Source organism: Lagopus muta, chromosome 14 (genome assembly GCF_023343835.1).
Source record: "Lagopus muta isolate bLagMut1 chromosome 14, bLagMut1 primary, whole genome shotgun sequence".
NCBI lineage: Eukaryota > Metazoa > Chordata > Aves > Galliformes > Phasianidae > Lagopus > Lagopus muta.
Window position 1 is genome coordinate 8,141,494 of NC_064446.1, and position 13,067 is coordinate 8,154,560.

Here is a 13,067-nt window from a genome sequence, read left to right on the forward strand (position 1 = left end):
GCTGGGTGCCATGTGAGCCAGCAGCTCATCTGGCAGCTCTGTGACAGCAGGGACTTTGGCAGCAGCCAGCGGCTGGCTGGGGGGTGGGGGGAGGCAGTAATGATGGTCCGTGTCTGCAAAGGTAGCAGAGCATGAAAGCAATTTCACACTTTATTAAACAATTCAGGTGCTGGCTGTGCAAGACGGGAGCAAGCAGTGCCGCTCATGCCTGTGCTCCTATCTCCCAGCCCTGTGGCCACCATCTGCGGGGCTCAGCCCCCCAGCAGCGCAGCACTGCAGGTACCTTGGGTCCTGAGATCCTGCTGCATGTGCTGCTCTGCATCCAGCCCTGCGTTCCCTACACACCACAGCCCTGCACACATTGCGTCCCTGGGATGGACCCAGGTTTGGGAACCAGGCCTTGGAGTTTGCATGGATGCCGTTCTTCCCTCGGCGATGCCAGCCGTGCCTCGGTCACTATGCGCCTCGCACACAAACAAGCCGGCCCAGGGCCAGCAGGTCAGATCTGATCCTCGTCGCACCCTCTGGGTGGACACCATCCAAATGCCAGCATGTCCAGGATATGAATCAGCTCAGGCACAGTGCCAGTGCCGAGTCCCTTGCTGGCCAGCGGAGGCTGTGGGCAGCAGTGCCACCCAGCTCCACCGCCACCAGAGCCCTGCGCATGCTGAAACCCAGGCTGGTGAGCGGCTGCCCCACACACGGCCCTGCTGCCGAGCTGCTGCTCTGGGCGATGCCTGACCTTGAGGTGGGCACCTGGCCAGGAGCCGCCCCCCGGGCACAGGCATGTTCCACCAGCCCGGCCAGAGCGTTCCTCTCGGGAGAGCGTGTCCTCGCCGCGCTATTTAAAGGCACGCTTGTGCCCTTTATTCTTCCTCGTGGTTGGGCTGGAAGGGACCCGTGCCCTGCGCTGACCCCGAGGGAGCAGCCGAAGCCTCTGTGCACCAGCGCAGTTGGGGTGATAGAATGGGAGAAGTGAGAGACGTCGGTGCCCCGCGTCCTCACACCCCGTAACAGCGCACGTCCCGGGGAGAGCATCTGCAGGGAACGTCCGCGGGCACCGAGGATCCACGCGATGCGATTGGCAACGGAAGATCCCGGAGGAGCCGCGGGCGGGAGGCGCGGCGCTGCGGTGCTGAGCTGAGCTGAGCTGTGCCGGGACGGCGCCGCCACCTCGCGGCCGCGCAGCCACGCCGTGGGCACGGGGCCGGGGACGGCTGCGGCCGCACCGGAGTCTCGTACCGTCACAGCCAAGAGCTGCGGTCGCGCACAGAGCGCTTCTCGCGCCGGGAGCGTCAGCGGCCCTCGGCAGCACCGCACCGCAGTGCAGGGAGCAGGAGTAGGGCTTGGTGGCCGAGAGGTGACAGAGCGCTGGCGTCGGGGGCAACCAATGCCCAGATGGCGATGGGCCGTGTGGGTGGGCACAAGGGAGCGTCATCCCACCCGTTTTGTGGAGAGCACGTCTCCAAGAGACACGTGCCAGGCTGGAGCCCCGTTTGCAGCACTGCGGTCTTTGCAGCTCAGACGTGATTTACTCAGGGATGGTTCTCTCATCACCACTACAGGCATTTTTCTCACCAAAATGAATCCCTGCCGAGCTGCAGCCACATGTCACTCCATCCCAAGTCTTCTCTCCGTGCTGCCCAGCCAGAAGCAAACACACATGGACGTGGCACCCTCGCACTTTCCTGCCCTTGTGCACAGCTGCACAAAGCACATCTCCCCACTTGCAACCGCCCCTGGGCCACATTCTGCTGCTTCCCCAGGCAAGGGCTGTGCAGCCACTCCCTCAGCAACGAGCTCATCGGGTGCCAATCAGACAGCTCTCCTCCGTGAGCGGCACGAAGCCATCGGGTGCTGCGCTGGTGCTGCTCACACGGGCAGATTCCAGCCCATGGGCTCCTGCACAGGGACTGTCCGCAGGTAGCTGGAGGGCACGTAGCCCCGCTGCCCGTTCACCTCCACCAGGCTCCACTCGGTGCTGCCCTTCTTGTCGTGCGGCTCCAGCACCACCACGGGCTGCCCTGCCTGCAGGCTGAGCTCCTGTGGGCTGCGTGCTGTGAAGGAGAAGCCAGCGACCACCTGTGAGAGCAGGAGGAGAGGAGGAAGCACTTAGCAAGAGGCAGAGCTAGGAAGCAAAGGGACATGCATGGCAGGGTAGGACCTAGAGACACCAAGGACATCGATGTAGGGACAATGGAGACCTCCAATGCACAATTCCCTTGCTCTGTCCACCCCAGGTCCCAGAAAGGCAAACCTCAGCCTTACCCAGGCGGCTGTGACACTCCTGCAAGGCACACAGCTGCACACAAATGGTTGTATGTGTGCTGGAAAAACAGGTCTGTGTCTTTGCCCACGAGCAGAGAGCTATCAGGGTCGCTGGGAACAGCCCTGGGTTGTCCTCTCCTCTCACCTGGAAAGCCGGGGTGAATGTGGCCACCTGGGGTTTAGGAGCTTCAGGTGACACATAAGAATGTCGCCTTCTCTCTGTACCACTCTCCAGGGCTGACATCTGCATCCTGGGCTGCTGGCTTGGTCCCAGGCAATAGGGCTGGAGTTTGGCAGCAGGCACAAACCCTCGGGGACCTGGAGAACATGCACACACAGGTCATGGGGTTCCACCACCTGGCACACATAGGATGGGTTGGAGGAGAAGGGAGGGGAACTTGGCTGTGGCTGGCACAGCACAGGAGCCCCACTCAAACGTGTCCGTCGCTAGGGTACATCCAGAGCAAAAGCCCAAATAATGGGTTTCAAGACACTTCTGTGTGGGCTGGACTCTCCTTTCCCAGTCTTGACACTTCACAAGTGCTCTTTTGGGGAACAAATGAGGAAACCCAAGATCTACAGCCAATGGCTACAGGTGTAGCTGGCAGAGCACAGATGGGTTTGGGCTAAGCCAGTCCTGGAAAGGAGGGCCCAGGAGACAATGGCTCACTGTTTCATCCAAGCTGAGGAAGTGGTTTGGGTTTGTTTTCTGACCCTGGTGCCTCCCTGCAGTGTTAACAGTACCTCCAGCATCCACAAGCCATCTGCCCTTGTTGCCTTTAGTATCCACACTTTGCAGCAGAGCCACAATCTGCCCCCTTTGCAAGGTCAGGTCCATGTCTTTGCTGCCACTGATGTTGCTTGTCACTTGGTAAAGCTTGTCTGGGCCGTGTTTGCTCACAAGGGAAAGGACCTTCCGCTCCTCAGCAGGGTTCAGGGGCTGGAGGGGAACAAGAAACACAGGAGCACTCATTCAGACACAGGAGACTGAGGCCCTCTGTAAGCATGTTCTATCATCATGTGGTCACATTCCAATGGGTGCTTAGAGAAACCTCTCCACACTATCTGCTCTTCCACACAGTTTGGAGAAGACCAGAGCTCAGAACCAGAAAAGCTGAGGCTGTTCCAGCTCTGGTTATTCCCAGACAGCCTCTTCTGGAGTAGCACTGTGGCTGTGGGGATCCCCTGTGCCATTGTGTGAGCCAACCTGCCCCCAGCATCCTGCACCACGAAGTCTCAGACACAGTGCCTCCTCATTGTCAGCCCTTCCTTTGGCACAGGCTGCCCAGGGAGGTGGTGCAGTCACCATCTCTGGAGGTGTCTAAGAACTGTGGAGATGTGGCACTAAGTGAGCACGGTGGAGATGGGTTGGTGGTTGGACCTGATGATCTTAGTGGTCTTTTCCAACCTTAATGAGTTTATGATTTCCAGCACCTACCTGTGGCACAGGGCTTGGTGTGACAGTCTCAAATGCCTGGATGAAGGTAGAGAGCTGAACTCCTGACTGCTGCAGGGTGTCCTCCACCAGCCTCCAGAAAGCGGGCAGCAGCATGTGGCCATGGGGCATCTGTGAAGGACCCTGAGGTCAGTGTGGGATGCAGCCAGCTCACCAGAGCTGCCATAGGTCCTGGCCCGCGCCCACAGCCCCACAGGACTGCTAGAGGGGGAGACGGATGAACCCAGCTAAAACAGGCAAGCCTGGATGAGCACAAGGACACCCGCTCTCCTCCTCTCACCTGCTCTAGTTCCTTTTTAGCCTCATGCAGAATCTCTGCAGCCAAGTCCTGCTGCAGGACGCAGAAGGAGCCCAGGAGCTGTTCCAGGAGCTGCATGGCCACCTGGTTGAAGCGCGGGAGCTCAGCCACAAGCAGGGCATTGATGGCCAGATAGGTGTTCATGGCTGCTTCCTCATCATATGTCACACTGCCCGTTTCGCTCCTCCTCTCCTGAATCTCCTCGTAGTCCAGCAGCTTGTCCAGGCGCTTCTTGACCAGCTGCTGCGGCCCCACCAGCATCTCTGCCAGGCTGCAGAGGGGCTGCCAGACAAGCCTGTCCAGCCGGCGCCTCTGTGGGATGACAAAACCCAAATCTCCATGGGAACCCCACTGGACAGGCCCCGCTGTCTGCATGCAACACTGTCTTATGCATTAGAAAAGGATTGGGAGCCTGCTGGGGGACTTGTGTGTGCTTACCCCGTGTCTCACCCTGTGCAGCATGGGCAAGGGAAGGGCTGGTGCTCCCTATAGGGGAACTGTATCCAGTCTGGGGATCTGTCTGCCCTGCCACAGCCTGCACTGCTTGGAAGCCCATCCTGGCCATGCTTACAATCAGTGGGGCTGAGGGCAGACACCATCTATGGAATGCTGATGGGCTCCCAAAGCTGAATATTGATAAGAATGCTCCCTGCACCGGGCCATTCTGAACCCCACTCTCTGTTTCCCCTGCCCTGGCAGCCCTGGCAGGAGGTGTGAGAGATGCTTGGCTCTGATCCCAAAGGAGCTCTGCAAAGAAGGAGCACTCACAAACTCTGGGAACACAGCGCAGTGGAGGTGCTCTGCGAGGCGGCGGTACTGCTGGGCAGGGCCCTCCTCCATCTGCAGCTCACACTTGTGTGGGGTGGGCAGCAGGAATGCCTGGAAGGGAGAAAGCAATCAGGGCAGGCCTCTGGGAGCTGCCCAGCACCGTGCAGCATCCTGTAACTATTCCAGCAGCATGGGAGCTTCTCCCCATACATGTAGTGCACACAAATACAAGGGGGAGAAAGAACAGCCATTCCCTGCCACATCTCACTAGCACACAGACTGCCATCCTCGTGTGTTCTTCTCTTTTTATGCACTGTTTGGGCTGCAAGGAGTCATCCTGTCCCCTTTTCCTTCATGTCATACCAGTGTGGGGAACCGTTCTCAGTATTTTCAGGACAAGGTCTTTCCGTCCTGACATAGGTGCTCTCTGACCCCTCTGCCATTTCCTGAGATCTTCCTGACAGTCTTTTTGCCATCACTCATGCTTTCATTTCCTTCAGACAGCCTGAAGGATCTCTATAAGAAAATTACAGCAATTACTGACCCAGGTCACTCAGAAGGGAAGTCTGCTGCCATGCCTCATCTGGGGACACTTGTGCCTTATACCTGGTAAAGCAAGAATTTCCAGGCTGAACAACAATGAGCACTTCCAGCTATTTGGTACTTTGAAATAATGATCAGTGTAAGGATTGACTTTTCTCAACTGACACCCAGCTCTGCCAATGAAGCCTTAGCTTCATTTCAGCCTCCTGTGGATGGAAGCAATCTTCTGAGGCTGTGAGTTCCCCAGCACAACAACACGTTTCAGCCAAGAAACACAAATCCCTGAGCACCTCCAGCTGTTGTCTGCAGAGGGCTTGGGGGTGTTCTGCAGCTCCCAGACAGGGTCCTGAGGCCTGGATGGGGAAAGTTGCCTGCACACAGACAGAGCTTTACCTCTAAGTGCTTCAGGTAGGATGCCACGTTCTCCTTCAGTGCAACCACACTGGATGCCACGCTCTGGAATTTCTCTTCCAGGTCATCATACTCCTTGTCCTCTGTCTGCAAGGCAAGGGGCGGCTTGTCTCTGTGCAGGCAGAACGGGAAGGGTGGGGGCAGAGGGGATGTCAACACAAGGTGCAGCCTGAAGCTGGAGCTGGGGAGACCCTGAGGGGCTCCAGGAGCTTGATAAGGGCCACGATACGGGGTGTTTGGGCACTACATGGGACGTGGTGCTGGGGAAAATGTCCTAACTGCAAGCAGTGCTCTGTGTCACTGGGTGTGCATCCTTTCGCTGGGATGCTCTACGGGTCTGAAGGGCTTTCGGAGGTCAAAATGTTCCCCTTTGATACTTATGAGGCAAGGAGGGAGGTCTGTGCCTGCGCAGCGGCTAGAATTGGAGACCAACAGCCACACTGGGTCACCCGGCAGGCGGACGGGGGCTTACATGACAGCACAGGCCGCTGGGTGTCAGCACCGGGCTCGGCTCTCCGTGCCTCGGTGCAGGAGGAAAGCCGCAGAAGCGGCAGAGGAGGGAGGTAGGCGCGCACCTTGGCCACGATGCCGGCTTCGTGCATGAGGAGCCGGCTGAGCCGCGTGGTCTTCTTGGCGATGGAATGGGTGTTGAGCCGAGCCAAGCGGTCCCGCAGCGTCAGCTGCTCAGCCTTGTTGTACTTGGTGGCTGCCTCGGGGAGACACGAGAGGGGAAGGAGAGCTGTTGGTGAGCGGTCCGGCGGCCCCGAGGTGAGGGGCTGCTCACACAGCTGCTTATCTGTACAGCGGGACCCCGAGGGTGCTTTGGCCTTCATTCATAGGACAACAGTGCTCTGGGACCAGAAATCCTGCCTGCAGCCACCAGCAAACCAGTGCAGATCTGGCTCCTGCGGCACTGTGTCCTGGCTGTTCTCTGCAGGTAGCATGCTCTTATCACAGCCTTGCAGCCCAGCAGCCTCCCTGCACGGTGCTGGGGCAGCTGTTGGGATGCTGGTGTGACCAAGAGAACAATGTGGCTGCAGAAGCTTTATAGCAGCAGCCTGAATGGGTGAAACGGAAAAAGCAAGGTGAGAACAGCAGCAAGGCTGGGGCTGATCAACAGAATAAGCACAACCCACATCAAAGAAGGGCAGCCCCAGGGAAACTACCATGAAAACCAAAAAGCAGAGTGAGCTTGCATTTGTGGGGAGCTTGATTTCTCCTATCCCAAGGGCAGGATTGTTCCTTCAACTCCCCAGCCCAGGGAATGCAGATGGACCAGTTCTGTGCTCGCTCCTATGCCACCCTGCTCCTGCAGCTTACCCAGAGTGCAGCAGCCACCCTGAGCCAGGTTCCACAGTGCCAGGAGCTGCTGGGACGCAGCCCAGCCTGCAGCCCCACCTGGCAGGATGGCTGAAGGACAGGAGAAAGGGAGAGCTTTGAACTGACTTGAATAGGAATCAGTGCAGCACCAATGGGACGCAACCAGGGTTGAACTGAGCCTCCCCAGCCACCCGCTGCCTGTGCCGTGCCCTCTACCTGAAATGTGCCCCTGCTCACCCACTTCCCGGCGCCGCTTGTACTCGTTGATGTTGGCATTGACCTGGGTCATGGCACGCACGGCTGCAGCGAGGGCTGCGTGAGAGCTGGTGCTGGCAGGGGTGTTCTCCAGGATCTTGCCCAGCAGCAGTGGGTATTTGGTGACTCTCTGCACCGGCATCACCAGGAAGAAGCTGAGGTCCGAGGCGCTCGTGTGAGGCCTGAAGGAGGGGGAACTGCGTGAGGATGGCATGGAGGACAGCCCGATGCTTCTCTGGGCTTCTCTGCAAGCATTCTGGGGATAACCCGGCCCTTCTCCAGCACCAAGAAAGCTTTGCTGCCTGGGATCCAGAAGTGAGCTGTGCCTGGATTTCTGTCCATGTACCCCAGCTGTGCACCCTCAGGCAGTCTCACCAGCGTGCTGTCCCCATCAGACCCAAAGGGAGTTCCAAGCCTCAGCAGGCATCTGGTGCTCCTGAACAGAACTGTGCTTGACTGGCTGAGAGGTGCAGGACAGACACCCCAGGTTGTGTGCACAGACCCCCTCTCTCCAGCACATCATCTACACTGCAAGCAGGAGGAAATGCAAGTGGCTTGTAGTGTTTGTGGCAGGAAGGGTCCTCCATGTCCACTGGGGCTAGCCTATCTCTCTGCTGATACTGGAAAATGCATATTCTCTGTGGCACAGCTCCTTTGGATGGCAGTGATAGGGGGAGAGGAGCAGGCAGGAGCCATGGATGCCACCCCACCATAGGTTTGGAGTCCACCATAATAGATTCCCAAACTGTAGTGCTTTGACAGGTCTCAGAGGATGCGGGAGAGGCTGTGAAGATGTGGCACTCAGCTAGGTACCCCAGAGCAGGCACCTATCCACGAAGGGAGCTTGTTTAGAGAGAAGGGCAAGGCCACTAGGGAGGGGGTGGCATGGGTACCTACACTGTTGTGGTCAGGGTCTCCATGATCTCCTCCTGCAGCCTGGGGTCCTTGCGGTAGCTCTCCACCAGCAGGAGGGCATGCTCATAGCTAGCACAGTAGATCTTGTAGACCATCTCCATCTCCTCCTTGAACTCCTGGAACAGAGTGCCTGGAGGAGGAGGGTCAGGCTGGATGGGACAGTTCTCTTCTATGGGAAGGGGTCTCTTCCCCACATACCATATGAGTTTGTTTTCCACTTACTGATGCTGAGCAGCTGCTCATGCTCCTGGGTAGCAGTGTCCTGAAGTCCCCTCAGGAACCGTCTGGAGACATGGAGGATGTCATCAATGTTAGAGAAGAGTCCTTCCAGGTCAAGACCAGGCAGCTGGAAGGAACACAATTGCCCCAGAACAAGCCAAACAGATGAGATGGAGGTGGATCTAGCATTGTGGAATCATCTGCACTCTCTCAACACCAGTATCCTTCCAGCAGCCTCATGTGACATCTGAGGAGCTGGAAACGCTCCATTTCAAGAGGCATTTGGAGATAAGACCTGTCTTTGTTCCCAAGTAGGACAAGGCCTTTCTAACATTACAGATGCAGACTTAAAGCCTTTCAATGGCTGTACTGGCTAAGACATAATGTCTGTTCAACCCACGACCCTGCCTGATGGGGGCAGCTGGGGGGCTGAAAGGATCAGGGTGCAGGTACTGGCCTCCCAGCTGTCCTCAGCATCAGCCCTGCTGGGAACTGGGAGCCCCTCTGCTCCCAGCACATTCACCCCACAGCGCCCTCACCTGCTTCTTCTGGAGGTGAGCCCGGATGTCGGACAGGCACAGCTGGAGGTTGTGCACATAGCTGGCTTCAGTGGTGATGAGCTCCTCCACAGCCAGCCGCTGGCTGTGCTCCATCCTCTCACAGAGCATCACCTCCTCATAGATGTGTGCATCATGGTCGGCTGTGTCCTCAGCAAGTGGCTCTTCTGTGTGGGTGCTTGCCATGACAAGATGCTCTGCAAGAGTGAGTTTGGGTCAGGGGCTGAGCTGCAGCCACAGGGACTGGTGCTCCGGTGTCCGGCTCGGTGCTCACACTTGGTCCACCTATGCCAGGGGACAGAGAACACTTCCATGGGCACATCTGTGGGATGCACACTTGCTCCAGGGGACAACAAGCCATTCACATCTACAAGCAAGGCTTTCCTACCACTGATAAGGTCTGGATGGATAGGGCAATACTCCAAAAACATAAAACCATAAAATGCTGAGAGCGAAAAGTAGACTGGCTGTCAAGGGCAGGCACCCACGTGAGGCAGATGGGGACATGCTGAGCAGTCGTGCCCAAATCCCAGCTGCCAGAGCAGCACCCCAGCACCAGCTGTGCGCCCCTCCCCAAGAGGAGCACAGGGCTCCACCACCTCCGCGCCTGCTCCAGCACTGCTCGGGCTGGCTGTCACTGCTCAGCAGTGCCTGGCGTGCTGCCTTGCATTCAAGTGTCTTTTTCAAAGTACAAAGAGTATTTATGTGACGCCTGAACAACAGGCATTTCTATGGGAGGGAGAGCTGATTTACAAATTGGGGGGAGAAGTGGGCAAAGGCGTGAGCGCCTGGTGCCAGAGGCGCTGGGAGCCCCTGGTGCTCAGAGTGCTTTCTGCAGAAGTGCTGCTCCGGCTCTCTCTCTTCTTGTAGAGAGCACAAAATCTGGGAGCTGATTCACGGCACTTCCTTCTCAGGGAACATCCCCTGTTACGCTGGTGCTGAGGAGAAAGGCACAGCTCTCCAGGTGGCACAGACAGATGCTGGGGCAGCGTGAGGCGGGAGGCCTTGAGACACAGCCAGCCTAGGGCAGCCTGGCCTCCTGCACAGCTGCACAGCCCTGGTGCATGTGGTGGGAACGGAGAGCTGAGCCAGAGCCTCAGCTGGGGGCTGCTCCAGCAAATGCTGGGTGCTGCAGCAGTGAGTGCCCCTGCCTGGCAAATGCCCGCAGCTGCTCTTCAGGAGAGCTAGGCTTGGCAAGAACACAAATACATGCGCTAAGACAGCAGGCACAGCGCCTCTGCTTGCTTTATAGGAGAACTCTACCCTGCTAGCTGTCATCCCAACCCCCTACGTATCTGTGGCTGCCACAGGACACTGTTCTGCGCTCTACTGGGTGCCTCGGAGGTCCCCAGACAGTGGGATGTACCCCAGAGACAAGCAGATGATTGGGGCCGGGGCTGGAAGTGCTTCAAGCTCTGCACGGCAGAGGGGCACACAAATGCAGGGACCGAGGGGAAGGCAGGGCTCAGGGTGCTGCCGTGCTCTCTGGACCCACCGCGCTGTGCAGCTCTGCCCCACTCCTCACTGGCTGCAGCTCGAGGAACCAGGCACTGAGTGCCACTGGTCCCAGTGCCGATATGGGGACCCCCGCTCTCCCATGCTCCAGGAACGGCCCCCAGGCTAGGAAACCTCTTTGCGCCCCCATCTGAAACGGCGAAGAAATAACAAAATTGAAAAGGAGCCGTTCTGACAGCAGGTTTGATTCCCCGGCTCTCCCCTCGGCCTGCCTGCAGATCGGCGCTACGCTGCAGCCTCCGAGCATCCCCGCAGGAGAGCTGCACCCGGGGGAGGGCAGGGGCTGCCGGGCCCCAGCTCCCACCCCGCAGCGCCCCGGTGCCCGAGACCCCCCTGCCCGGGCCCGACCCCGCACTTACCTGCAGGGCCGGCGCCGGGAGCCGCGGCCGCGCAGCCGCAGCGGGGGGAGGTCAATGACAGCACGCTGCGGGAGAGACTGGGCGGCCCCCGGCGAGAGGGGACAGGGTCCGGCCGGGGCCCGCCCGCAACGCCCGGGGGAGCGGCGAGGAGGAGCGCGGCGGCGGCGGCTCCGCACCGCCCGCAGATGCCCCCCCCCGGGTCTGATAAGAGAGGAGCGGCGGCGGGGGTGGGGAGACTGCGCCTGCAGCCGGTGCCCGAACGCCAAGCCGGGTCAGCTACGCAGCGGCGGCGGAGCTCCGGCTGCGGGTTCCCGGCTGCGGCTGGCTCGAGGCGGTGCGGAGCTCCCCGCTGCTGTACGACCCGGCGCTCCGCGGCTGTTTATGGCTTCGCTCCCGGCTGTGCGGGGCTGGAGTTGCCCGGCGCGGCCCGGTGCGGTGCCTGGGCACCCGCTCTGCTGGCGCTGCCCTGCTGCTCAGCCGCAGAAAGGGGTTCGGAGAAAGCAGAAATGAAAAGTCCAAATACAGCCGACGAAGCGGTGCCACCGGGACGCAGCGGCCGTTTTAGGCTGCAGGTTTTTTCGCTTGTGAAGTATTTGCATCCTTGTAAACAAGCTATTGAGACGGCAGCAGCTGATGCACAGCCAACTCCCGCCGCCCCCGAGCGCGTCCCATCCAACCACAGGGAGGTGACAGCCGCACCTGGATTTTTCCAGGCTGACACAGAGCATCCAGAAGTGGCGCAGTGAAAGGACACACGTAGGGGCTTACAGAGGGGCACAGTGGGCAGACACATGGCCACGTGGGGATGGGGCTGTGAGTGCAAGCAACCCACACGGGCTGGCAGCAAAGGCCTTACCTGGCTCTGGCTGCAGGGATGCAGATTTTCTTTCTCCCCCACAGCAGTGACTCAAGCCTCAGCCAGGTCCATTCTGGAGCAGCAGAACGCCTGGCCAGGTGCCCCTGGGGACAGCATCTCAGCAGTGTCAGGAGCTTCCCGGCTCCATCCTTGGGCAGGCACACTTACCAACACATCCAATGAAGCCATGGAGGTATGTCACTGACTTTGGCTCCCATCAGCACCCAGTGCTGCGTCACACCGTGGCTGGCAGTGCTCTCCTCCCAGCACGTCCCTTGCCCCAGCAGCCAGGGCAGTGGGGCAGCATTCCCGGCTGTCTACTCCTCCCCAGATGGGTCATGCTGTGGGTGTTTCCCCAGGCATGTTTTCAATTCCAACCAGTATTTTCGGATGCTTGATAGCACAGCTAGGGTGATTTCCTTGCAAGACCACTGTGCTGCCAAGTGATTTTCCCCAGTGTGAGCAGTTTCCTTCCTGCTGTGTCGCTAGCCCTGTTCTCTTCCTATCCCGCCCCAAGCTGGGGCTGCACAGCTCCACGCAGACATGCTGTCACCACTCCAGGGCTCACCAGGAGTCAGGAAGGCATGGGTGTGGGCTGGCTGCCACTGCCAGGCTCTGGTTACAAGGAAAAGCAAATAGGTGCATGCTGGTCTAGAACAATTGTTTATGTTTCCAGGTTTCAATAAGCCAATCTAAAGGGCCCTGCTCTCTTCTCCACCCCGTTGGCACTGACTGCTGTAGCCTTGTGGCCTTAGATCCTGCAAGCATGTGATCCAGCAGCGTGGCATGGGGAGGCACACAGCTGCGGAGGCGGCAGGGCAGGACTGCCTCCTCCTGCTGGGCTCCCTGGTTTCTGCAACCTCGGTGCACGCCTGTTTTTGCTCACAGCTTCTCCAGGGTCACCCCCACACGCCACTGGCTCTGCTTGTACCCACAGCTGCGGCAGGAGCACCCAGAGGGGAGGGCAGCCTCCCAACATCTCAGCCCAAACTGAACAACTCCTGGAGAGCTGTTTGCAGCTGATGGGCCAGAGCAGAGGGATTTTCCCAATTGCACAAAAGGTTAAGGCTCAGGTAGCTGGAAGTTGGAAGCTGGAGCCGTCAGGGGGCTCAGTGGGAACGCAGCAGATGTGCTGTGCGTTAGTCAGGGCTTGCTCAGAAAGCAGGCCCAAAGTGCAGCAGCCCTGGGTATGCCCAGTTGCAGCAGGCAGGGGTTCTTCACAGAGCAGCATGTTTGCACAGGAAAACAGTGTTCCTTTTATTTAATCTTCTCCATTATTACTGTTCTTCGGATTTCTTTCCTGTCTTGAAAGGGCTTCACGACCGCA

At 58.9% G+C, this 13,067-nt stretch overlaps 1 protein-coding gene across 8 annotated transcripts; it reads right to left on the minus strand.

Moving 5' to 3' along the window:
* Positions 1-108: 108 nt before the first annotated feature.
* ARHGEF37 (Rho guanine nucleotide exchange factor 37) lies at positions 109-12,373 on the minus strand. Of its 8 annotated transcripts, none has more exons than XM_048960896.1 (14): positions 10,885-11,725; positions 10,506-10,655; positions 8,993-9,207; positions 8,457-8,580; positions 8,217-8,364; positions 7,302-7,501; positions 6,320-6,450; positions 5,727-5,831; positions 4,791-4,901; positions 4,005-4,334; positions 3,707-3,835; positions 3,013-3,208; positions 2,414-2,586; positions 109-2,082 (listed from the first exon to the last, which is right to left on the minus strand). In XM_048960896.1, exons 3-14 carry the CDS (start codon positions 9,194-9,196, stop codon positions 1,873-1,875), a joined length of 2,061 nt encoding a protein of 686 aa, XP_048816853.1. In that variant the 5' UTR covers positions 9,197-9,207; positions 10,506-10,655; positions 10,885-11,725; the 3' UTR covers positions 109-1,872. The 8 variants fall into 8 exon arrangements, with proteins under 8 accessions (XP_048816853.1, XP_048816855.1, XP_048816854.1 ...); XM_048960895.1 differs by lacking the exon at positions 10,885-11,725 and adding an exon at positions 11,741-12,373 and having other exon boundaries at positions 110-2,082; positions 8,993-9,295; XM_048960894.1 differs by having other exon boundaries at positions 110-2,082; positions 8,993-9,295.
* Between the last annotated feature and the right edge of the window lie 694 nt (positions 12,374-13,067).